This window comes from Seriola dumerili, unplaced genomic scaffold, assembly GCF_002260705.1.
Source record: "Seriola dumerili isolate Sdu_G_001 unplaced genomic scaffold, Sdu_1.0 BDQW01000068.1, whole genome shotgun sequence".
NCBI classification, from domain to species: domain Eukaryota; kingdom Metazoa; phylum Chordata; class Actinopteri; order Carangiformes; family Carangidae; genus Seriola; species Seriola dumerili.
The window spans coordinates 19,853,773-19,881,158 of NW_019174323.1; the positions used below are offsets into that span (position 1 = coordinate 19,853,773).

Sequence of the window (27,386 nt, forward strand, 5' to 3'; positions counted from 1 at the left end):
GAGATGTGATCACAATGTGGCATTGATGTAACAAGAATGTTTATCAATAGCCAGTGTAAATGTCACTATCCAGATGTGTCAGATACAAATCATGTAGTAAGCGACAGATCCAAACTCCTCCTTCCCAGCTTCTGTTTCCACTCCCAGATTATAGTGTTATGTAAGAGGTGTGAACCATCTCTCACCATATGAACGCTCTTTGGATTAATTCAGTTTAGCAGCATCTTGTGTCCATCAGAATTGGATTCTGATGTTACATTTTTGTTAGTTTTAGTCAACAAAACCTAAAATTTGTTTTAGTCACGTACGAACATAGTTATTTATTAGCATTAGCATTAGCATTAGCACAGCTGTGTGCAGCTGATCATTCACAGATTTTTCACTAACAACACTGTGACTGGGATTTTCTTGAGAGGAGAAGCTAAAACACCAGATAACATCTGGAAGATTTATGAGTTTGACTGAAGAGACTGGTTCCTCCTGAAGGTGACATGAAATGTCTTACTGAGAGTAACGTTAACGCCACATTCATGGCTCCTGGTACATTACAGACAGAACATTAGAACATTACTGAGGGAGACAGAACATTAGAACATTACTGACAGAGACAGAGCATTAAAACATTACTGACAAACAGAACATTATAACATTACTGACAGACAGAACATTATAATATTACTGACAGAGACAGAGCATTATAACATTACTGACAGACAGAACATTATAACATTACTGACAGAGACAGAGCATTAGAACATTACTGACAGACAGAACATTAGAACATTACTGACAGAGACAGAACATTAAAACATTTCTGACAGAGACAGAGCATTAGAACATTACTGACAGACAGAACATTAAAACATTACTGACAGAGACAGAGCATTAGAACATTACTGACAGACAGAACATTATAACATTACTGACAGAGACAGAGCATTAGAACATTACTGACAGAGACAGAACATTAGAACATTACTGACAGACAGAACATTAGAACATTACCGACAGAGACAGAACATTAGAACATTACTGACAGACAGAACATTAGAACATTACTGACAGAGACAGAACATCAGAACATTACTGACAGAGACAGAACATTAGAACATTACTGACAGACAGAACATTAGAACATTACTGACAGACAGAACATTAGAACATTACTGAGGGAGACAGAACATTATAACATTACTGACAGAGAAATTTAGAACATTACTGACAGAGACAGAACATTATAACATTACTGACAAACAGAACATTATAACATTACTGACAGACAGAACATTATAACATTACTGACAGAGAAATTTAGAACATTACTGACAGAGACAGAACATTATAACATTACTGACAAACAGAACATTATAACATTACTGACAGACAGAACATTATAACATTACTGACAGAGACAGAGCATTAGAACATTACTGACAGAGACAGAACATTAGAACATTACTGACAGACAGAACATTAGAACATTACTGACAGACAGAACATTAGAACATTACTGACAGAGACAGAACATTAAAACATTACTGACAAACAGAACATTAGAACATTACTGACAGACAGAACATTAGAACATTACTGACAGAGACAGAACATTAGAACATTACTGACAGAGAACTTTAGAACATTACTGACAGAGACAGAACATTAAAACATTACTGACAGAGACAGAGCATTAGAACATTACTGACAGACAGAACATTATAACATTACTGACAGAGACAGAGCATTAGAACATTACTGACAGAGACAGAACATTAGAACATTACTGACATACAGAACATTAGAACATTACTGACAGACAGAACATTAGAACATTACCGACAGAGACAGAACATTAGAACATTACTGACAGAGACAGAACATCAGAACATTACTGACAGACAGAACATTAGAACATTACTGACAGACAGAACATTAGAACATTACAGACAGAGACAGAACATCAGAACATTACTGACAGAGACAGAACATTAGAACATTACTGAGAGAGAACATTAGAACATTACTGCTGTAGCAGAACATTAGAATATTACTGACAGACAGAAGATTAGAACATTACTGACAGACAGAAGATTAGAGAATTACTGACAAAGACAGAATGTTACTGACTGTAAGATGTCTCTGTCAGGTCAAGCAGATAAATTAGTTTCTGATCAGGAAATATTGGTGTTATTGATATTAATGATATTATTGGCTACTGGAGGAAACTTCTGATTCTGCAGGACAATAAAACCTTCATCTCTTCTCTGTCTATTAGTCTCTATTATTAATCTCTTCTCTGTCTGTATTAGTGTTATATAAGGCTGGGACAGTCACACAACTGTTACATAACTCAGTGGAAGCTTTTCTCTGGACTCTGTAACACACACTTACACACACATACACACTTACACACACACACACACACACACACACACACACACACACACACACACACACAGTGCTACACTACACTCTGACTCTCAGCAGCTTCTGAGTGTGTTCACACTAAAAAGCGTGGTCTGTGTTCAGAATAAAGACATTTACTTTGTGAAGTTTAACATTTGATGTCACGTGTATCACTACCTGCTAGTATGAAGATGTAAACATCTCCAACCATTGAAGATATTTTATCATATCATCCTCGACTGCAGCAATTATTGAGCCATAGGAAACATGAACGCTCTGATCTGTCAGTGTTTCTCTCCTGTTTTAAACAGGATTTCATTTGTCTCTTGTATTAATTAAAAGTCCTGCTCAAACTGCAGAGAACTGACCCAAACGTCCTCCAACAGGCAGATCTTTGACCCTCAAACTGAATGTCTGTGGTGCAAATGTGGCCCAGTTCAACCCTCTACAGTTGGTCTGGGGCAAATAAGTCACGTTTGAAATCAGGCTTTATTCATAGAGATTCTGATGAGCTTCAGACCTGAGGTTATCGTATCTTAGAGCAGGAAGATAAGAAAATATGAAATGTCATTAACTTTGCATTTTCTCTCTACTATAGTTTGTGCTTCTCCCCTCCCTCTCTCTCCCTCTCTCTCTCTCTCTCTCTCTCCCTGTCTCTGCAGACTCTCTGGAGTTGCAGGATCCAGATCTGACACTACAACCCTCATTACTATTATTATTATTTATTTATTTTAGTTATTGGTTCTGCTTGAAAATAACGGTATATACAGCTCAGCTGTTTTTTTTTTTTTACCAAATAATACATGCTACCTAATTTATTTTTTAACCATCATTGCAGCTAAATGTATGTCAATAATTAGCAGTATCAACGATTTTTATGCATCATTACTTTTTTGTGCAGTGACAGAAAAACAAAAACTCCCACTTAGCATGTTCATTGACAAAAATGGCCATCTCCTGTTTGCTTTTGCAAAATGCTATACAAACACTACTGAAAATATTTGCTACTTTCACTACTTAAATTTTTTAATTTGGCATCAGTCCTGATCATGAAATCCAAAATTTTAATCAATTCCAGAACTTTAACCCTTTAAATACCAGTTAGATTACATATAACCACTAACTTTTCAGGGAAAGAAAGAGAGAGAGTTGTCATTTTTTTCACCATATAATTGATGCAACCTAATATTTTTTTAATCATCATTGCAGGTCAGTACCAGTAACAGTAACAGTAACAGTAACAGTTACAGTAACAGTAACAGTGCATTATTACTTCTTTTGAGTAGTGACAAAAAAGACAAACTCCCACTTGGCATGTTAGTGGCCGAAAATGCCCATTTATTGTTTGTTTTTACAAAATGCTATAAGAATGTGTGTTTCAGTGAGTGTGTGTGTGTGCATGGCGGCAGGATGTGCAAACCACAGTAGAGTGGTCCTTGCAGACACACTTTCAACAGCTGGAGCAAGTGGTTGTCGTTCTTCTCCTGTAAGTGCACAGTTCAAACTTTCTCCTCATTTTGCTGGCAGGCTGTGGGTCACGCTCTGATTCAGACTGCTGTATCTCCACAACAGTGGCAGCAGCGGCTGTTGAGTGTAGGGGACAAGGCCATCTTGCAATTGCTGGGGTCACCAGCATGACCCCCAGTTCTTCCAGGAACACCCTTCGTTGGTAGGTTTTGGAGGACTCCCACTCAGGATGGACTGATTTCCACAGGACAAAGGCATTGTATGCCGAGACATCCAGGAGATTGTAGAAGAGAGCCAGCGGCCAGCGGCTCGTTTTCCTTTGACAACTATAGGTGCCAACAACCTTGTCTAGGTTATCCACACCGCCTTTGCACTTATTGTAGTCGAGGATTGCTGCAGGCTTCCTCTTTTCCCTGTCGCTGAATGCTCGCTCCCTGTGCTTTGTGCTCAAAAGAAGCACATTCTTCCCTCGCTTGGGCATGTAGGATACCGCCATGGTAGTTTTAGTGAAGGCGAAGACAGACAACAGAATCTTCCTCTGTCGCAGCTGGAGGAGCTGGGGAGGTAGCTCTGGTTTGTTTCTCCTGATTGTGCCAACCAGAGCCAGTTTTCTTCTGAGGAGTTCCTCTGCCATCATTTTCCCATCACGAGACATCCACTCAGCCGCCAGCTCCTCTGTCTCTGCCACTGCTCCTACTTTCTCTGCCATCAGTTACTCGGCCTCCACCGCTGTGTCTGTATCGTCCTCACCCCCTGAGGAAGAGGAATCAGGCACTGGCTGGTACTCCTCATCATCAGTGGTGATGCTGTCATCCTCTGAGGAGGGTGTCCCCTCATCTTCAGGAGAGGATGTGTCCTCATCTTGGGTAGAAGATGTCTCTTCTTCAAGTGCAGAGGATTTCTCCCCATCTTCACTCTCTGAGTGCATCACATAGTCAAGTGCTTGAAGCAGTGAATATGACCTTCTTGCCATCTTGCCAGAGAAAAAAATGATCTGGAAGAGTTTGTTTTTGTTTACCCTGCAGCTGCATCTTTGAACTCTACAAGATGTCCTGTGATTTTTTTTATTTTTTTGGAGACTAGATATTTGGGTAAGGCATTTTTTACGAAAATAAGAAAGCTACAGGTGCTTTCAACATGTGCATCTAAGCCAAATTTGCCTGGAACATTTATTTCACTCTATCTTGCAAATACGTACATATTTGTGCTACAATTTCACGCACAGGCACAGGCACAGGCACAAACACAAACCATTATCTGACATCCTTAAGATCACACCTATGTCAAAATTGTGTCATTCATTCGCTCCATTGGAGGGCAGTAAGCCATCATACACCCCTATTGGAAACTAAGAATATTACATGAAATTGCTCCCTTGGCCAAAAATGGACAAATGAAATAATCTGGTAGAAAACATAAAAAAACTACAATTTTCAAGTGTTGAGTTTGGAATGAAAGCTATTTTACCTAAATTGTATGATTTAATACTGTACTGCTGTAATACAGCAGTTCCGCACAAACTGCAGCCTCCAAATGACACAACAAAACAACTGAAAAAGTTTAACCTTCATGAAGGAGGATTTATAACAGGACACAAATACACACACACACACACACACACACACACACACACACACACACGTGTGTGTATACTGTATATATTCGTATTTAGTGACACTGTTAAGTGTGTTCTTACATATTTAATGTTGTGCTGTAGAACAGACTGACTCACAGATGGAGGCTGACACTCACAGTACAGCAGCTGCTGATCCAGGGTCCACGCATCAGACATTTCTCCTGACATCAGACCTCAGACCTCAGACTTTGTTTCCCGTCTCTAGAGAAGAACTGGATCCTTCATTCTATCCCATCCAGTTCACATGAACATTGCTCATGCAGAGAAAAGGTTTCGTGAGTCATTGAACAGTTGAATTATGCATTACGTTCCAAATGTGACACCGAAAAGATACAATTCTGATGATAATATGCAAATCTGGGGGGGTGTATTCATCGTCTGAAATGGGACAGGTGTGGGGGGAGGTGTGTGTGTGGATGAACACAAGAGCTGAGTCCATGTCCTGCCACAAAGCTGCAGCTAATGTTCATAAGAAGAGGTCCACTAATAAAACTGAAGCACTTCTTCTCTGGTTGCTGAAGGTCAGACAGGTCAGCAGCCGTCTCCTGCAAGTTCATTCGGCAGGATCAAAGGTCAGCACACAAATGTGTGTGTGTGTCTATATTAAGAGGATGATGGAGGTGAAGCTTGTCACCATCTCCATCTTTAATCTTGTTCTGCTGCTGTGAACATGGAGCTGCAGAGGTGAGGTTTTTTTCCTCATGGAAAACATTCATTGCTCTTTACTAATAATTGATTTTCATATTACCCATGCTGGGTTCTTCTGTCTGTCTAAAAGCTGCTCTGATCTGATTTCAGTGTCATGTCTTTAAATGTCTGGTTTGGGTCCAGCAGTTGTTGAGCTTCACATGTGACTCTGTGGTTTACAAGTTAAATAAATTAGAGATTCCAGACTTTACATGTTTTGTCTACCGTAGTGTTTTCTTTACACCATCAGATCAGAGCTAATCAGCTGGGAGGATGAAGAGGAAAAGGAGAAGGAAATGAGAGTGGTGAGAAGACTTCTTTTCTTTTTCTGTTTAATTCACTGAGAAACATGTTCCAGTCAGATTTGGTTCCTTTGGTTCCATCTGTTCAGTTCTAAAGTTGTATGTGAACATGAAACACAACATATGAAATATCTGATGTTATTGAATAATGAATACGAGCACAAACTGTTTGATTATATGTGTGTGGATATTTAAATACATGTTTCACAGGTTGCTCATTAGCCTGTTTATCTCGAGTCTTGATTCAGAGAAACAAAGTTTGATCAATCAAATCAATCAACTTCTGCCTTTGCTGAACTTGTTCTTATATAAGTTCATTTAAACACTGGATGATAACACTGTGTGTGGGTTGTGGTTTTATATATGTGATATTTGGTGTTTTGCGTGCTGAGTGTATGGAGTCCTGTGTGTTGTTGCACACTGTGTGATCGGTGTGTGTGTGTGTGTGTGTGTGTGTCCTGCGACCTCTTACACGTGATTGGTTGATAATAAAGTGACATCAGAAGTAGTTTAACGATTGGCTCCGGTCCACCTGTCGCTGTCATGGTAACAATCTGTCAGTCTGTCAGCTGACTGTCTGATGTATGTTTTATGTCGACACCTCAGTGACATCACACTGAGTTTTGTTGCTGTTGTGCGTCGGACATAGAAATGTGTTGATTCAAATTTAGTTGAGTAAAAACAGTTTTTACTACATTTCCTTTTGTGAATATGAAAAGTGCCAAACATCATAATAAGTCAGACTCTGCTGTGTGTGTGTGTGTGTGTGTGTGTGTGTGTGTGTGTGTTTGCAGAGTTTATAACTTACACATCAGTGTTCGTCTGTTTGTTTCTTCTTCACTGTCAGAGATCACATGACCCCCACTGACCTCTGACCCCTCCAATTTGGGAAGTGATTGGCCAATAAAATGACACCAGAGAAGGTCATGACCAACACACACACACACACACACACACACACACACACACACACACGCACACATAGAGCTGTAAACTGAGGCTGCTGTTACTCTTTAAGCTGCTACTAAAGTTTTATGAGAAAGAGGAGGCATGGGGTCAGAGGTGTAAGGTGCTGTGTGGTGGATCTCTATATTGTTATTTCTGTTCTGGATGTTGGAGGGGAACTGGAGCACATGTGTAAAGTGTATTCTCTGCAATAATAAACGGAACATTATTAGTTATGTGCCTGCAATGCAATAACATTGAAGGCATATATTATTATTCTGCATACTTATTTGTCATATCTATCTGTCTTCCGTATTGAAATCTCTGTGTGTAACTAGTCCCACAGCTTTGACAAAACCCAGATAATATATATATGTATGAATGCATGCAGGAATGGTGTGCGATGACTTTTCTAAGCGATTTGAATAACAATGGCGATGTAAATGGCGATGTAAATGGCGATGTAAATGGTGATGTAAATGGCGATAAAAGGCGAAAAAATTCCCATACAGAATGAATGGGAGGACGTCTTCAAAACGCTCAGCTTTGGAGCTCTACTGCTGGGTCATACTACAACCTAGAAAAATGGTTGAAATGTTAAACGGGTCACAAGACTTGAGAGTCTCTTAGGTTGAATCAGTATTTTGAAAACTATTATGGTTTACACAAAATCACATTATGTTTTGTGTTCAGTGGAGTGGTACAGTGGTCACCTCACAGTAAGAAGGTTCTGGGTTTGAACCTGTCGTGTGGACTCTACATATTCTCAGTGTCTGTGTGGGTTCCCTCCACAGTCCGAACATGTGGTGACTCTAAATTTACCGTAGGTGTGAATGTGACATGAATGGTGTGGACTGTGATTAACATGTGACCTGTTCAGGTGTACCCCGCCTCTCAACCTGGACATTCGTCTCTGTGTGTCTTCAGCAGGTGGAGGATGGAGGCTACGAGTCATCTGTCTCTGAAGAGAAGCAGGACACTCAGACCTGCAGCAGAAACCCAGACTCTGAGCCTCCAGGCAACCTCAAGGTCAGAGTTTAAATATCAGAGTGAGATTGTCCCCCACCAGTCTTCTCCTGGACCATCAGTGAATGGGAAACATGACTGTACTGCTGTCGTCAAACAACCGTTTGTCATGACACAGAAAACCAGCTGCCCGGTCCTCTCTGAACCTGGATTTTACCTGTAGTAGTACTAGCAGTCATTCTGTAGTGGTACTAATAGTAGTTGTAGTAGCAATACTAACAAGGTTCAGATGTTAACCCTTTGCAGTCTGAAGTCTTGTGTTTCTCTTCCTGTCCTGGTTCAGACAGATAAATCTGGCCGTCTCCTCCTGGAGACTCCAGCCGACCTCCAGAACCTTCTGCTGCTGAGGAAGACCAAGAAACAGCAGAAAGCTTCTGTCACGAGACCCGCCGCTGCGTCCCCTGCTGTCCGGACAGTGGTGAGACCAAAACACACCTGCACATATCCCCAGGTGATCTTTGTCATTGTTGAACCCTCATATTTACAACATCAGTGACCATCGCCAACAACAAGACAGAGCAGCAGTGGTGAAAAGCAACTGAGTACGACTCTGGGATACTTTTACTCTGTGGTATCAGTACTTTTACTTGTGTGTGTGTGTGTGTGTGTGTGTTTGGTGTGTGTGTCAGCCTTATTATGTGGATGAGGAGGATTTCTTTAAGGCCTGTGATCAAGCTCAGGAGCTGGTGATTGAGAAGTACCTGTCCACAGGTGGAGACATCAATGCCTGTGACACAGTGAGTCATCCACACTTCACCCTGTGTGTAATGTGTAACTAGCTGATGTGTATTCACTGTGTGAAGTTAATGTTTATTTGTATTTATTTATTTGTGTAGTTTGAGCGTACAGGTCTCCACAGAGCATGCTCTCAGGGTCACATTGACGTCATCTCCAAACTGTTGGAGTCTGGAGCAAACATCAACAGTAGAGACAAGGTACACTTTAGTCAGTGTTTGTACCAGTTTAATCCAGAGTTAGTTCCAATTTTAATCCAGTAAATACCAATTTTAATCCAGATTTACAACCACTTTAATCCAGAGTTAGAACTGCTTTTAATCCAGAGTTAGTACCAATTAAATCCAGAGTTTGAGATGGCTTTAATCCAGAGACAGTACCAGTTTAATCCAGAGTTAGTACCGGCCTAATCCAGAGTTAGAACAGGTTATAATCCAGAGCTAGAACGGTTTTTAATCTAGAGTTAGAACAGTTTTAATCCATATTTAGAACCACTTTAGTCCAGAGTTAGTACCAGTTTTGATCCAGAGGTAGTATGAGTTTAATCCAAAATTAAAACAGATTTTAATCCAGAGATAATACCAGTTTAATCCAGAGTTAGAACTGGTTATAATCCAGAGCTAGAACTGGTTTTAATCCAGAGTTAGTACTGGTTAGAACTAGTTCTGATTATCTCTTTCATCCAGCTGTGGTCAACATGTGTCCACTCTGCCTGCCGAGGAGGACATCTGTCTGTATTAAAAAAGCTGTTGAACAACGGAGCCAATATGACTGCAAAAGATAAGGTAATACTGCTGACATCACTACTATTGCAACACAAAAGGTAATGCTACTGATGTTACTACTACTGGGACACAAAAGGTAATATCACTGGTATGAGCACTACTGCAACACAAAGTAATACTACTGGAATTACTACTACTGCAACATAAAAGGTAATACTACTGGTATTACTACTACTCCACACAAATGGCATACCTAAATGTAACATTTGATGTTGTGATGAAATGCCATACTATAACATTTTTTTATGTCATAATATACTATGACATTTTTTACAACATACTTCACTAGGACATTTTTATGACAAAATATACCTTTTTATAAATTGCTATAATATGACATTTTATATGCCATACTAGGATTTTTTACGACATACTGTACTATGACATTTAGGACATTTTAATGATGTAATAAACTATGACATTTTTTTAGGAAATACTGTACTATGATGTTTAACTGATATACTATACAATGATGTTTTTTACGACATACAATACTATGACATTTTTATGACATACTATGGTGACATTTAGGACATTTTTACTATGTAATAAACCATTTTGTTTTTTACAACATACTACATTTTTACCACATATTATGCTATACTGTTCTGATGTTTTTTCCGACATACAATACTATGATGTTTTTTTTAACAAAATAGTATACTATGACGTTTTTATGACATAGTATACTATGATGTTTTTAGTGAAATACAATACTCTGTTTTTTATGACATATTATATTATAACATTTTTTACAACATACTATACTTTGATCTTTTTACCACATAAAATAATATAAAGTTTTTTACGACATATTATACTACGACATGTAGGATGTTTTTACGACATAATAAACTATGACGTTTTTTACTACATACAATAGTATGGCATTTTTATGATTTAATATACTATGATGTTTTTACAGCATACTATACTATGACATTTATGATGTTTTTAGGACGTAATACATGTTTTGACCTACTGTACTATGACTATATTTTAATGACAAACTATGACGTTTTTACAACAGAGTATATATGACGTATTTTTTGATATTTTTAATATAGTGGGAGGTTTTTTACGACATACTATACTATTTCGTTTTTATGACATACTACACTGACATTTCTTATGCCATACTACACTATGCAGTTTGTACGACTTACTACACTATGATGTGTGTTATGACATACTATAATATTAGGGTTTAACATCATGTTATACTATGACGCTTCTCATGAAACACTACACTATGATGTTTTTCAAGAGATATTATACTATTATTATACTATATACTATTATTATACTATACTATTATACTATTTATTATACCAGGAGGTTTTTTACAACACATAAAGCATGAATGTTTTACGACATACTATACTATTAAGTTTACAACTTAGTTTTAGTCTTACTTACACTAGTACAGCTCTTCAGGAGGCAGAAGATGAGGAAGGCCCCAGGCCCAGATGGTGTATCACCCTCCTGCCTTAAGGCCTGTGCTGACCAGTAAGGCCCCATCTTCACTCAAGCATTCAACACATCACTGAAGCTGTGTGAGGTTCGGGGGTTATATATATTTGAATATATATATATATATATATATATATATATATATATATATAACAGATGTATGACTTACTATTACGTTATTTATGACTTACTATATTATGACATTTTTATGACTTGCTATACAATGATGTTTTTATGACTTTATATATTATGATGTTATTTATGACTTACTATACTATAATGTTTCACACACCGTCCTATACTATGTTTTTTTACGATATACTAGAAAAACTTCATAGTAGTATGTCATAAAAACTTCCTAGTATAGTATGTCGTAAAAAAGTCATAGTATGACGTATGTACTATACTATGAAATTTTTATGACTTGCTATTTTAAAAGATAGGTGGCATGGTGGTGCAGTGGTTTGCACTCTTGCCTCACTGCCAGAAGGTTCTGGTTTGAAATCTGATATCTGGCTTGAATCAATATGACATTTTTATACCTTAACACACTATGACATTCTTATGACTTACTACATTAAGATAAGGCTAGCGCTGTAGCCAGTGGTTAACACTGTGGCCTCATAGCCAGAAGGTTCTGGGTTTGAACCTGACAGCTGGCTCGTATCACTATGACATAACATACCATGATGTTTTTATGACTTATTATACAATGACTTGGGTGGCAAGGTGGTGCAGTGGTTAGCACCATAGCCTTGCAATCAAAAGGTTGTGGGTTCAAACCTGATAACTGGCATAGTTACGCAATGCCTTTTTTCTGTGATGTTTTTTATGATATACTATATTTGGACTTTTTTACAACATATACTATGACGGTTTATACCACATAGAATACTAGGACATTTTTAGCACATTGTCATAAATACTTCTTACATTACTACTACTGCATCAGATAAGGTAATACTACTGCCATTACTACTACTGCCATGGACAAGGTAATATTACTGACATTACAGTAGTCAGTGTTTGATACAGAAACGTTCTCTACTCTCATCAACAAACACACATAAGAATAATTTATAACACAACATGTAGCAGGAAAACAGACAAATCCAAATCTATTGTCTTCAAAAATATACAACTGCACATCAAGTTGTTCTTTATTCAGAGAAATACTGTATATTTAGTAGGAAAACATGACCATACTACAACTGGTATAACCTGTAATTTTACCCAAATATAGTAATAAAGTTGCATTTAACAAACAAGTATTACATGGTATAAATATATTATGTGGTGAAATGGGGACAAGAGTAGGACCATTTCTGTTACTGTCACAAAAGTTGATAACAGTGTGTGTGTGTGTGTGTGTGTGTGTGTGTGTGTCTTAGCTGGACAGCACTCCGCTTCATGTCTCTGTGCGGACTGGACACCATGACTGTGCTGAGCACCTGATTCAGTGTGGAGCTGACCTCAACACACAGGACAGAGTGAGTCAACACACACACACACACACACACATACACACACACACACACACACACACACACACACACACACACACACACACACACACACACACACACACAGACAGAAGGTCTAATGTGTGCTGTGTTTGTTTCAGGAGGGAGACACTCCTCTTCACGATGCTGTTCGACTCAACAGATTCAAAATCATTCAGCTGCTGTTACTGCACGGAGCTGACACACACATCACCAACCAGGTAACACACTCTGCGAATCAGGAGTAAACTGAAAGGTTTCTCTCTTCCAGCAGTTTCTACACTTTGATCTGAGATTGTGATTTAAAAACTTATCACTCACTCTTTAATCCCAGTGCACATCGTTGCTGCAGTTTTCCTACTTTAACAGCACTGTGCTGGGCAGGTGACAACTGACAGGTGACAGGTGTGTCTACAGTGTCTGTGCTCTGAGGCATTACAGCAGGAAAATCAATGCCGATTGGAGCAGGAGCTGATAAATACCTGTGTCTACTGCAGAGTCATGTGATCTGGCCTGATGTTAGTGGGTTTTTGACCAGCAGAAAAGAGGCTTTACAGATGTGAATGTTGTTGTGAGTTCCTAACTTCACTTCTGTCTCTTTCTTTCTTTCTTTCTCTCTCTCACTTTCTCTTTCTGTCTCTCTCTTTCTTTCTTTCTCTCTGTCTCTCTTTCTCTCTGTCTCTTTCTGTCTCTCTCTGTCTCTCTTTCTTTCTCTTTTTTTGTCTCTCTCTTTCTCTCTTTTTCTCTCTCTTTCTCTTTCACTCTCTCTTTCTCTCTCTCTCAGGATGGACAGTGTCCTCTGGACAGGGTGTTGCAGTGGCAGAATGAAGCAAAGACTCTCCTCATGGAGCAGCACCACAGGAAGTGATGTCACTGACATAGTACTGATTGGTTTTATTGGTTTTCCTTTGAGTTGATGGTTTTTATTTTGTTAAATGGAAACAAAGTGACAGATGATGAAAACATGATCAGCTGTTTGACGTGTGACGTTCTACATGTTGTGATTTAAAATAAACAGTGTCTCTGTCTCATTGCCTGGTAACACTCACCCTTGGGTGACCAGCAGTTCCTCAATGGCTGTTTTTACTGTCAAACACCAAGGAATTATTAACTGGGATGGTCTGGTGGGGGGGGGGGGGGGGGGGGGGGGGGGGGGGGGGGGGGGGGGGGGGGGGGGGGGGGGCAAAGGGATGTGTAGAGGTGGGACAATATGTTGTTAATGTGCATCACACTGGATCTTACCAACATCAGAGTGAGGACTGAATGTTAACAGTGAACAAACTTCCAAACTCTCAGTGACATTAGAATAATTTTGTTCTCATGAACTGTAGTTCCAAAATTTAGAGCATGATTAACGCCAAATAGAAGTACAAGGACCAACAAAATTCTTGAAACATGTTAGCATGTTAGCATACTGATTTTAGCATTTAGCCCAAAGTATCTCTCACCCTGCTACATTAATTTGAGTCTTTTTTTTATTGTCTCCATCGTGAGTCCAACTGTGTTGTTATAGAAGTCACATGATGAATATTCTTTCAAAATAATAAAGCTTGGCGGCACAGCATGAGTCATGAAGTCAGTAAACAAGGTTGGATATTATGACCATATTAACAAAGTCACAGGCTACAACATTCATGGGTCCAGTCTAATTTAAAGTCACTAGACCTCCAGCATCTCAGACCAAAACAGATGCTTCATCAGCCACACCGACGGAGCTGGTAAAGACACTGATGGAGCAGGTAAAGACTTAAAACTTTATGAATGTTGACAGTCCACCAGCCGACCAGGATTTTAGCCCGTAGTCCTCAGTCCAGTCCACCTGTGCTCTGGTCTCATGTCTTTCTTTGTTGGAGGCCTTTTTAGATGAAAATGTGGTTTCTGCTACCAAAACAAAGAGCAGAGAAACTCAGATTACATCACATAGAAAAGGGGTGTGGCTTTGTTCTCTGCTCAGGATGCCATTATTCCACTATATCTTTACACAGAGAACACACATTACTGTGTTACTGTTTAAAATCTAATTTACAGAACATATGATCTACTGATGAGTATTCAGGGTAATATCTGAAAACATCAGTCACATACATTCAGTGAACTCACTCTTTAATCTGTGGTTTATTATTGGCTTCTGTTCTGAGAAGCTGCAAATTAGTTTTCTGATGATGAGATAAAATGAGTAAAGCAGTCAGAGAAGAGACAGACGTCTACCTGGACATGGCTCACCTGCTGATGATGCTGCTGCTGTGGTTCTCAGGTAGGACTCTGCTTTAATGATGAGACAGGTTAAGCACAGAGGAAAAAAGCCTTAAGTAAAATGGAGTGAATAGTCTTCACTTCTTTATTTCACTTTACTGTCAGAGGAAAACCTCATATCTACCACATTATGTTGTTTTCACATGAAAATGTTTTTTTCTGTAATTTTTCAAAGAAGAGGAATATTGATCATCAACCATGAGTTAAGCTTCAACTGCACCTTTGGTACATTTTACTTTTACTCGAATCTGTCAGCGCTCCCCACAGGCTGCAGAGTTTACTACACCCAGAGTCTGAAGACACATCCTCTTAGGCCCAATCCCATTGTCTCGCCCAAGACCTAAGACCTGAATCCTCACAGTCTTAACTGATGTCACCTGGTCAATGACTGAGTGTGAGAGGCTGTTAGAACTCAAAATTGTATAAAGAAGAATAAGACAGCAGTTTGTGACAGCATGTAAAACATTGTCCATTGTGGGTTTGTGACTTTTGATTTTGCATCTTTAATCCCTTCCTTCACTTCCTGTTTGTAAACAGAATAATAATGTTGGATCAGATCTGATGAAGCAGATTTATAATTTATCACATGATCAGAGATAACTACACACAGTTCAAGCTCTGTGTTTACATTGTCACCTACTGTCTTTTTTCTTGTAATGCTAACATTAGCATTAGCACCTTTCATGCTTGTTCGTTCACCATTCTACTTGTATTTTATTTTTTCTGTTTTATGGCGTTTGTTTACCATTTTTTTACACTTCTGTGTGACCCTTGTAACCATAGTAAACTGTTTAATTTCACAACGCCATGAACTTTGGGTAATTCCCTCAGGCAAAGTTTGCAGAAATGCAGACTTATGGAAAGTGTGTATAGCAGACGCTAGAAAGCACTGATGCCCTCGATGGTTTGACAGTGCGACAGGCCAAAGCCCTCACAGGTTTATCGGGAGTGTGCCTCAAAGTCTGTGTGTCTGTGAGGGTGGATGTTGGGATTGGGCCTGAGTGTTACCAGTCCTGGATCGGAACATGTGGAGTCTGACCTGAAGGCCCCGCTGGAGGAAAGATCATGGATATCAGGACATTTCCTGATGATCTGTTGGTTTTTTCTCTTAGTATCTCACATCCTTCAGGCCTCGATGCTTGTTGGGAAATAAAAATCAACAATGATCTACAAGTTCAATATTTTACTTTTATTTCAAGTTTCTCACAGAAAATACAGGTGCTTTTATTTTTCAGTTTAAAGTGTTTTAGGATCCGAAGAAAGAATCAGCTGAGTGAGCCCAGTGTAAAGTCTGAAACATATAAAACCAGGTCATCAACATACAGACAGATACTACTTCACGTTACAACAGCTGCAGGGAGCTTTTCTTTTACTGCTGCCTCAGAAGTCCAACTGTCATGGCTGACCAGTTTGACCAGTGTCACCCACATGCTGAGGATGCACCACCATGAATTAGGACAGGTCACAAAATCATTTGTTTTAGTGTATTCTTAAATGTGTGATTCAGGCTTTAGTGTAGTCACCAGTGTTTTACTCAGTTGGGGGATGTGAAGAACCTCCGTCCTGGTTCAACTTGTCCTCTAAGGAGAGAAAACATCAGGTCACTGCTGCAGTCAGGTCCAGGATCCAGACCACCAACAGAAACAAAACCACACTGATCTTTACTTTAGAACTGGATTTTGTGTAACTGGAGACTTCACAGACTGCGATCCAGAACAAAGACAAAGACCTGTTTCACTGTGTGTTGGCTGTTTTAATTGTATCTGTCTATATATCTGCACCAGTAAAGTACATCATTCCACCCTGTTTCATAACTCTCTGGCCTTGTCCTGTAGCTGTAGTCACTATAAACATTTCTCCATGAGTGTCAGTGGTTGATGCTGTAGCTGGATCTGATTTTCCACCTACGCCCCTTGATCCAATCCCTGCCCCTATTTAAAATCAGTTTTCAGTTATTTAGCAGGTGACCTCCTCACCATTGTTAACAGCATTTCCCCCATTCCTTCAAGACACCCGTTGTTTGTTCTTCTTTAAAAGGGGCCATCAGTAGTAGGTCTCGACCACACACAATCTTTATATGCTTCCACTTGGCTTCAACTCTACATTTCCCTATCTCCTGCTAACATCAGTGTTTTAGATTTACTGTTAAACTTCCTGTAGCTCACTGATCTTTGGACGTCACTAAACTTTCTGCAGTTCAACAAAGAAAAAACTGAAGTAGCGCTGGGTACAAAGGCTCAAAGGCAGGAGGTGAGTGCATGCTCCTGGCCTCTGATCACCACTGACCAAGTCAAGAACCTGGGAGTTATTTTTGATGACCTTCCATCACAAGATCAGATGATTGTGTTTTCATTGGTCTTCATGTGACAGCCAACAGCTTTATGTTTAGCTAACTATATATCCTAACTAGGTCTAACCGTATCGCCCTAAATCTCACACATTTCCTCTGGCTCCTCTGAATGGTCTTGATCCAGATATCTGACACGCTACCAGTTCATCAACCTGTGGGATCACTTAGATCACAGGAGACATTTCTGGTGACAGAGCTCTCAGTGTTTGTGGCATCCTGCCTGCACCAACACGTCTGTCTTCAGACTTTTCTCTGTAATTAGTTTTAACTTGTTTGGTGATGTCTGTGTCGATGTTCATGTTGCATGCTGTTTGTCTTTATGTCAATCATTTTACCAAAGCACTTTTGAATTTGTTTTCTATGATATTGTGCTACAGCAGAAGATCTCAGACCAGTGTTTAACCACGCCTCAGTCTGACACAGTGCTGTCTGTGTTGGACAGTTGTTTCATCACTGAACACACTACAGGCTTGTGGAGTTCTGGGAGGTGGTCTGAGTGTTGGACCCGGTCTGTTGTGGTCTTACGTGTTGGTGAAAGCGTTGCCCAGGTTCCTGATCCTGCCTCTCAGAGATCCTCTGCTGGGAGTTTTGTAGTAACTGTTCAGCTCTGGAGAAGTTAATGGCTGAAACAAACGACCTGAAAAAACACATTGCCAGGAATGAAAGGGGTGTGTGTGTTTGTAATTTTCCCTCTTGTTCACACTGACTGAAGTGATTCATTCACAACACAATTAAAATGAAAGAGGACTAAATCCAGTCCTCCTTCCATCCAGATAACCACCAACATCTTCTGTGTCAGAGTGAATGAGGAGAAAGAAACATGTTCAGTCTTTTAGAGTATTTTATCCAGGTGCTTCAGAGTCAGACCGTCAGAACAACAGGAAGTGATGTCAGACCAGCACTAGGTATTTCAGAGGAAAGCAGAGTGCAGTGACTTGAATGTGATGAAGCTGTTGACTTATAAAATCTGTAAACCCACCCTGTCCTTCCTGGGTGTAGGTCTTAATGGTGGAGGACAAGGATGAGACCTGGTCTGTCTGGACAGCGAGGACACGTCTCCAGTAGTCTTCAGAGAGGGACAACAGCCGACAAATGACCTAATACAAAACAAGGACTCATCTGATTTAATGTTGTGACTTCCACAAAAACAGCTGTTTGTTGTTTATCTGAGGTGCAGACGCCTCTCAGTGTTCGTATCCCAGCTGACCTTTGGCTGAGTGTTTGTGTCTCTCATGATGGTGGTTGGAGACGGCTCAGACATCCCATGACCTACTATAGTTGGTCCAAACACTCGCGCCAAATTATTCTGATCCATCTGACACTGGGGGCTCTTCATCACTCTGAAAATAAATGCAGAATATTAACTGCCACCAACTTTCATTATACATTTGATTCATTTTTCTCTCTATTCAAACAATTAACACCATCACAAACAGACATACATAGGAAGGATGGGGGATTGTGGGTCACATGTGACAGTATGTCAGTAGAAGAGAGGACAAACTGACAAAGCACAGAGTCAACATTCGGTTTGACATTAAAAATAGCAGACCCAGCTGCTGGGCTGAAACCCAGTTATGATCAGCTAATTTCCAGAGGAAGACTGGGGAAAAGCTAAAAGGTCTTACTTGTGCAAGTGAAGCATGAGGAAAGCCAGTGTGTCTCTGTTGGCCTTTGGCAGCTCTGCTATGGCCTGATAAATGATGGCTGAGCTGTTGTCTTCATCAGTAAGCTCTGAAACAGACAGTGATGGTCATTGGTCAGATATATCACATAACCCTCCTCGTCCTGAACAATGTCAATCAAAACATCTTCATGTGGGAGGAAGACTGTTGTTGGCTTTTTAACCCCAATGTTACTTCTTCAACAAACAGAGATGAAGGTCCGGGTCAGTTTGTTAAAGTCCAGTCAGGGTTCAGTCTCCTACCCGAGGCCTCCATGAAGGTCCGGTGCAGTTTGAAGGTGATCAGCGGCTCCTTCAGTCTCCTCAGGAAGTCTTTGAGGAGACCACACAGCACGTGGACATCCTGGACTCGACTGAGCATGAGCGGAGTTTTCCCTTGAATGAACCGATCTCTGAGCTCCTTTACCAGACGTTCTCCTCCAGGGACTCTGTACAGTCCTCTCTGCAGACAGACGGACAGGTAGGTAGACAGACAGGCAGGTAATATAGAGGTGGATCAGCTCCTTTTCCTTGTGGTTCAGTTTCTCTTCACACAGAAAACATCCAGCGACCAGGTGAACTAAACATGAACATTCTCTGCTCCAATTGGTTGGTGTGTGTGAAGTGGAGACAGAATGTAAACGTCCTGAAGAAACCAGTCCAGGTAACAGCGGCTGTTAACACCTCCACATCCCAGCATGCAAAGTGCTCCTGGCTACATGAGCCTCTTTAGCTCAGACCAAGACCACTTTCAGATCTGGGTCTGAGCCAACCACAGGATCGGAGTCTGGATGACGAGCTCACCTCCTCCAGCCCCCTCCTCTCGATCTCAGACACACACTGTGTAATCAGCTGAGGAACCCTGGGATGAGTCACTGGAGTGAAACCCTCCAACGAGTCCTGAAGAGGAACCAACAGAAACATACGGAGTCCAGTCTCTGTCACATGTGTGGTCCAGACTGGATATCTAATCCAGAAACAATGACTTCCTGTTTGTTTCTTTAACAAGGGATTCAATAAAATAGAAAATAAGTTGAGACAGACTAAGACAGGAGAATAAAAATTCACAGACCACCTCGAACTCCAAGGACAGTAAGAAGACCTTGTCTGGATGGGTCAGAACCGTTCAGGTCTTTTTTAACCAACAGGAGTATTTTAAAATCTTATCTGACTAAAAGGAAGCCATATGTTAACAGACTAGAGAATGAAGAAACATGTTGACAGACTAGAGAACTGGACAGAAATTTCAGAACTATTCTGAATCATTCAAAGTAACGTTCATCGTGTCTGAATGAAGTTCTGTAGCCTCTGTTTTTCTCTGTAGCTTTATTCTGAAGGGACACCCCCTCCTCCCTGTAATGTTGATCCTGTCTAAATGGCATTTAACCATGTGGTAGAAACAGAGTATAACTGAGGTACCGTGTGAGCTGTACTTCCTGTCGTGGACGCCGAGCAGCCGTCTGTGAATTTCTGTTTGCATTCTGGATGAGCGACCACACGACAGTTTCTGCACTTCACTGCCATCTTCCCGAAGCGGATCCTCTTCCCGCACGGCAAACACATCTCGGGCCGGATCACCTGGAGGGAGGCAGATAAAAGACCCTGAGGGATGGGACATGGTAGCTCAGTGTGATGTCTGAGTGAGATCGTACCGTCTTAGACAGAAACACATGTTTCTGAGTTTTGTCAGATCTGCAGGGAGGAGCTGCTCTGACTGAAGTTTTCTGCTCCACCTGAGCTTCAGGTTTAGGCTCCACCTTCTCTTCACAGGGAAGCCACACAGAGGTTTGGTCTGAGGAACAGTGAACACATCACAGCCAGCCATGTCTTCACACTAACAGCAGCCTTCTCTTTTCTCATGTGTGTTTGTGTGTGTGTGTGTGCTTGTGTGTGTGTGTGTGTGTGGTAGTGGTGGGGGGTGGGGTGGGGTGTGTGTGTGTGTGTGTGTGTGTGTGTGTGTGTGTGGGGGGGGGTGACCTCTCCTCTCAGTGACCTCTGCTCTGCCTGACATGTTTTAACATCATCCAGGATGACAGATGAAAAACAAATGAGCACTCTGTCAGATAAATAAATCAATAAATGAATTTTAATGTTCAGCTGAGTTTACAGGAGACAGACCTGGGAGGCATTTGATTTTAATATTTACTGATGGGACCATAAATAATAAACTCACCACCTCCCACTGAAACAGCACACTCCTGAGTGAGGGTCCGGACCAGGTTTTCTGAGGTGTCCTGTGTGATTCCCATCACCATGTGGATCTGACCTCCAGTCTCAGGAGTCGTCACTGACGCCTTCACTATCGTCTCAACTTCCTGAGTCACACACAGTCTCAACTTTAGACTTCACAACAGAGACCAGGTCCTGGATCAGCTGTGTTCAAAGTTCAAGCTACAGGTTTCTGAGAGCAGGAGTCATGCTGGTTATTTTCATTACTAACTTCCAGTTAAAATCATTTGTTTGATAAAATATCTGACAACACATTCAATTTACTAATGTGAAAACAATAGTCGTAGCTGAGTGTCGGCTTCCTGTGACTGAGGGGTCAGCAGTCATCCATTACACCAACATAACAGGAAGTACAAACTAACTCATCAGCCTGATCTTCAGCATTCTTTCAATAAGGTGGAAACTAATTGTCAAAGGGACTTTTAGATCCTAGTTTAGTACCTGTGGTTCAATCGTCCCCAGAACTGTTGGGTGAGCAGAGGTTCTAGATACTGTTACTGAACTTTACCGTTTCATCTTCAGCTGATGTTTGATGTAATAACACACACAGATTACACTGACAGACATCTGATCTTAATCTGAGTCAAGTCTATTCATCGTGTTAGTGGTGCACCACAGGGGTCTATCTTGGCCCATTAATATTTACATTATATGCATGTGACATTGTTCTTCCTGATCAGTGCTTCAATCAAAAGGCAGAGGAGAAAAGTAACGAAGAACATAAAGACAATTATTTTTAATGTTCCATTATTTCACCACCAGAGGGAAAAAGCTGCAGGTACTACAGATTTATGAACATGTGATTATATCAGATCAAACTACCCAGCAGCTCCAATTTGACCAGCGACAACATCTCGGTACAGCTTCCTGATGGACAATGAAGACCAACTACTACAATTATATAACTGATTCTGCACATTTACTTCGCTGCAGGTATTTATATACACTGTGGTTTGACTTCTTTAACTTCAGTCAAAACAGAGAACTTCTTCCACCATTGCCAATAAGATCAACTGAAGTCAGAGGCACCATCAACCCTGACCACTTTACAAGGGTTGGAACAAAGACAGAGGGTCAAAGTGTAAATCACACCCATGGTTACTGATTATCTAAGTCCAAATACAGATTTAGAATCATGAAACCTGCTCAGAACATTAAAATCTCTCACTATTATGCCCATCAACATTTGGGAACATCTGTTTTCTACATGGCCCCTCAGTGAGGAACACAGCTCTATGTTCCTAACTAGTTTCATGGATGTATTCACCTTCTCCACAATTTTTCTCTCCAGCAGCTCAGCAGACATGTTACTGCCTCTGCCTCGCTTCACAACTGGAACACTGACTGCCGGCCCCATCGACGAACGCTGCAGAGAACCAACAGACCATCAGAGCAATAGGGCAGAAGCTTATTTATGTAGCACAACCAGTAATTACTTTATGATTATTCAGTGCTTTACAAAGAGCAGCCATACAAGTTATCAAAAACAAAGGAGGGAACAAAAATACCAATCAAACACTTTAAGGTCTAAACCTGTGACGCTTCCTATAGAAACTGGTCTATAAAGTCCACATGTTTTATGAGTAGGTGAACACAGGATAGTAGTGCAGCAGATTAAAATTAAATTCTGCCGAAATAAACAAATGTGCTCAGGAGGGGTGTCAGTTACCCTCTTCTCTCTGTTTCGAGATCTCAGAGGTTTAATCACTGTTGTGTCCAGATCCTGAAACATAAAAACACAAACTTAATCACATCAGGTTGCACACAGCTAGGTTATTAAAGTTTGCAACAATTAACTACAGAACACTTTATTGACCATCAGCAGTGCCGTTGACAAACAAGAAGAGTGTTCAAAATGTTTCATTTCAAGGAAATACAACATGAAGAACTCGTTCCTGTATTATCTTGTCTTAATGATACTTCATGTCAGATACAGAGCACTCCGCGTCTGCAGCAGGTTTCACTGGTCTGCAAATTAATTTTCAGAGAAAATACAAGTAGATCTGTTCAGGTTAATCTTGGTACCATGTCATCATCAGTCCGGTCGTAGCTGATATCAGAGTGAGACAGGAAAGACGACTCGTCGATCACAGACAACCTGAAGGGACACCGAAAGAGACGTTTAATGACCACAACCATTCATAGGCTGAATAAACATCACTGCTGCTGATCCCACAGATAACCCACAGTGCAAAGAACCTGTGAAACAGAACGTGTAAAAAAACCTATGAAACATACTGTGTATCACCAGGAGCAACAGTCTCCATGTTCTAATGCCCAAGTGAAAACCCACACTTTACTGTATAAAACCAACAGGACTGAAACAGGACAGATACAAAGGTGAAACCTTGTGGATAAACTGGTGAACTACATTTTACTGACCTCTCCAGAAGAGCAACTCAACACAGACTCAAACATCCCCCCTGTGGACATTCTATTGTTTTCACCTACCAAACTGAAAATAAAGATTCTTTCTGGAGAAAACACATTTAGTAGATTTTCTCTGGAAAAAGTAAAGTCACCTCTGTTGTCATGAGCACTATAGAACCAGGATCAATAGATAAAGTGAAATAAACTCAGAACAAGTGGATCTGGTGTGAAGTTGCTCTTCAGGAAACACTTCAACAGCTTCATGTTCATCTTTCACTTCCCGTTTGCTGCTCCTGTGCAGAGTCACGTTTCCTGCTTTGTGTTCAAATGTAGCTAAGAGAGATTTCTGCTCATCGTTCAGACAGGCGCTGGATTTACTGTCATGGACCAGGATGTCACACATGAGCTGCATCTGCCTCTGCTGGAAACATCAGTGACAAGATCAACAGTTAAAGTGCTGTCAGCAGCCCCTGCAGGCTGCAGAGTTCAACATTTCTGTGTTCTCAAAGACTGAACATGTGAACTCTGTCCTGAGGGGGGCGCTAGGAAACATCATGGAGTCATTCAAGTGCCAAGTTCATCCTAACCTTCCTCCTCTAGATGAATCGCATGGCTGCGGTCGAAAAATCTTTTTTCCTTAGGTCATCATGAAGAACAAGTATATCAAATTTACAGTTAACAATATCATCATTATCATAACTAAGTGCTATAGTCTATACATAAATGTTTCACTTAATCCCCTCCCATTGTGTAAAGACCTAAAAATTTATTTTTATTTATTATTTTTTTATTCTCCTTTTAACAAGTGTAAAGACATGTCAAAAGGCATATGCCAGGAAACTGTTTATACTTCTGTCTGAATATAATTTATTCTGATCTCTTCCTCAGTTCATTATTTCTATTTAAACATTACTTTAATGGCTGAACTTTCTCTATTTGAATTTTTGTCCCTTTCATGTTTTCTTATTTCAACATTTCAGTCATGTTTGTTTTTGTGGTTAAAGGAGGATTTATCCTCCATTTGTTAGAAATAGAGGTAGTAAAAAAAAAAAAAAAAAAAAAAAAAAGCTTTGGGTAAGTACAGTGGGATTTTCTCTCCGCACTTTTCCTAAATCTTTATGAAGTCTCCTTCACACCTTTCCTTGACCTCATGATGTTTTCCATTGAGGTCAAGGAAAAATGCTTAGAGAGGAGATTATTTGACTTTCGACCGCAGGCCATGAGTCATCCTCTCTTTTACTGCTCACATTAAACCAAACCTCTTCTCCTCCTGTTGGGACTCACAAGGTACTGGTAGTCAGCCTCCACCTTGTAACGTTTCTTCATCTCCACGTCCAGCTGGTTTCGAGCGTGTTTCAGTTTGACCTCCAGAGCAGCTTTGGCCACATCAGACTTCACCAGCAGCTCTTTGTACTTCTTCAGCTCCAGCTCAGCGTGCATCCATCTCTTCCTCATCGCCTCAAAGTTTCTCACCACTTCAACCAACTCTGAAAGATCAGACAAAAAATAAATAAATAAATAAATCACTCTACACCCTGAAACTGATGAGAGTATTAAAGAAACATGTTGACTTCAGCAGGTTTATTTTACATTATTCTGGATTTAAACAAACTAAAAACACTTTTTTAAATGAACATGTGACATAAAGTGGATCAGAGGTTCATCCACATGCCGTCTGAGATCCGTTCCATGAAGCAAGATTACTGGATAAACCTGGTTTAATTCAGTACGTCAGGCTGGACTAAATCTGTTTCAGTTTGTTACCGTGGTTTTTCTTCTTGTTTACTTCCTGTAAAACCTGAACTTTCTTTTTCATTATGAGCTGAAAATGAACACACACAACATCAACATTACAACTTGTAAGCATCAAACAGAACCCCGACAGGGGATTTATTTTATAGCAATAAAATAAAATGAGTGTTTAAAGCTCTGGAGTTTTCTGACATCACAGCCTCCATGTGGTGAAAACACTGTTAAGACCTTCAGACCATCTGTTCCTCTATACATCCAGTACACAGACACACACACAGTGCCTGTAAACTATGATTAGGACACTGACTTTACTTACAGAACTACATAAATACTATTGATAATCCATGGGTTAAATGGAATCTTAAAATGTGGAAAAATGTTTTAAAAGAATCTAAAGGAGGAGGTATTGTAATCCTTAAATGGTGTGCATATGACTCAGATTTCACACTGAATAGATTGGATACTAGATTTAAAGACTGGACAGCTAAAGGAATAACGGTTCTATGCAATGTAAATAAAGAAGTGAAATCCTTAAAGAGAAACACCTACTAGAAAAACAGGACTTCTATCGATATATACAAATGCGACATTATGTTAGTATGAAAGTTAAAAATGTAACCAAGCCAAATACATGTCTGACTGAACTGTTCAGAGAGGTTTCAATAGTTTAGATATTTGTAGTAAAATTATTTCATGCATATATAAAGATCTGTTAAATCTTAAAACACATTCAACTTCATACATTAAGACAAAATGGGAGAAGGAAGGGGGGATACTTATATCGGAGGAAGAATGGACAACAATATGAAAGTATCAATGAAAGTGTACCAGCTCACAGAAATGGAGGGAGTTTGGTTGGAAGAACCTGATCAGGTACTTTATCACACCCTCCCAAAAATCCCATTATGATAATAGTCTTCCTGTTTTTGCTGGAGAAACTGTGGAAGTCAAAATGCGACATGGGACAGCCCTGTCATCAAAGAGGACAGGAGACTTTTTAAAATGTGTAATCCCTCTGGACATTAAAACTATATACTTTGGGCACATACCTCACGACTGGTCAAAAAGAGATAAGTATTTAATCAATATCCTGCTGGTGGCTGGTAAAAAGAATCTCACCAGAAAATGATTATTGAAGAGGGATTTCAATGGACATTTAACTTCTGTTGATAGTTTTAAGAAACAGCTGAAAACATATTTTTATGATCTTGCTTTTAATTAACTATACTATAATTTTATTTGATTATTATTTTTTTTATTCCTTATATTCTTTTTATACCTTTTCATGTTTTTAAAATTGTTTGAATGCCCTTTTATTTATGTCATATACATTCAATTTAAAATGTGAAACACATTGTATGGAAATATGATTTATGTTGAATGTCAATAAAAAAGAAATTACAAAAAAAAAAGAAAAAAGAAAAAAAGAAACTGACTTTACTGAAATGAGCCTAAGTTCAACTGGTCTCCTGCAAATTGCTCCTGGTTCAGTGCCTCAGTCCAGAGACCAGGTTGTGACTTAATGAAGTGGACTGACCCAGTTCAGTGTTCAGAGTGTTGTCCTCCATGTTGATCCTCTGAAGACAAAGAGCCAGCAGCTCCTCCACGATGATCCGAGACTCCCCCATCTCTGCTGAGTCTGAGTCCAGTGAACACATCATCACATCCATATTATTATAACTTTAATCATCTTCATTTAGTTTCATTTGAACTGATCTTCCTTTCATTCTTTGTCTTTCACTCAGTAAAGGTGTTAACACCTGTAAACACAGAGTCTACCTGTTCATCAGGACCCGGTCCGACACGTG

At 40.0% G+C, this 27,386-nt stretch overlaps 2 protein-coding genes across 2 annotated transcripts; one reads left to right on the top strand and one right to left on the bottom strand.

The window, feature by feature from the left end:
- The first annotated feature begins 6,176 nt into the window (after positions 1-6,176).
- LOC111219691 (ankyrin repeat domain-containing protein 1-like) lies at positions 6,177-13,829 on the top strand. The gene is made up of 10 exons (XM_022742409.1): positions 6,177-6,190; positions 8,134-8,263; positions 8,368-8,469; positions 8,750-8,884; positions 9,096-9,203; positions 9,303-9,401; positions 9,888-9,986; positions 12,851-12,949; positions 13,084-13,182; positions 13,746-13,829. The coding sequence occupies exons 1-10, from the start codon at positions 6,177-6,179 to the stop codon at positions 13,827-13,829; spliced, it is 969 nt and encodes a 322-aa protein (XP_022598130.1).
- A 2,643-nt stretch (positions 13,830-16,472) lies between these two features.
- Positions 16,473-27,206, bottom strand: LOC111220241 (rac GTPase-activating protein 1-like). Its single transcript, XM_022743264.1, has 18 exons — positions 27,116-27,206; positions 25,111-25,313; positions 24,110-24,247; positions 23,482-23,556; positions 23,126-23,179; positions 22,664-22,822; positions 22,001-22,012; positions 21,401-21,563; positions 20,880-21,019; positions 20,629-20,805; positions 20,032-20,127; positions 19,492-19,690; positions 19,193-19,298; positions 18,772-18,904; positions 18,544-18,661; positions 18,090-18,201; positions 16,738-16,794; positions 16,473-16,505 (listed from the first exon to the last, which is right to left on the bottom strand). The coding sequence occupies exons 1-17, from the start codon at positions 27,204-27,206 to the stop codon at positions 16,749-16,751; spliced, it is 2,022 nt and encodes a 673-aa protein (XP_022598985.1). The 3' UTR covers positions 16,473-16,505; positions 16,738-16,748.
- Positions 27,207-27,386: the final 180 nt, after the last annotated feature.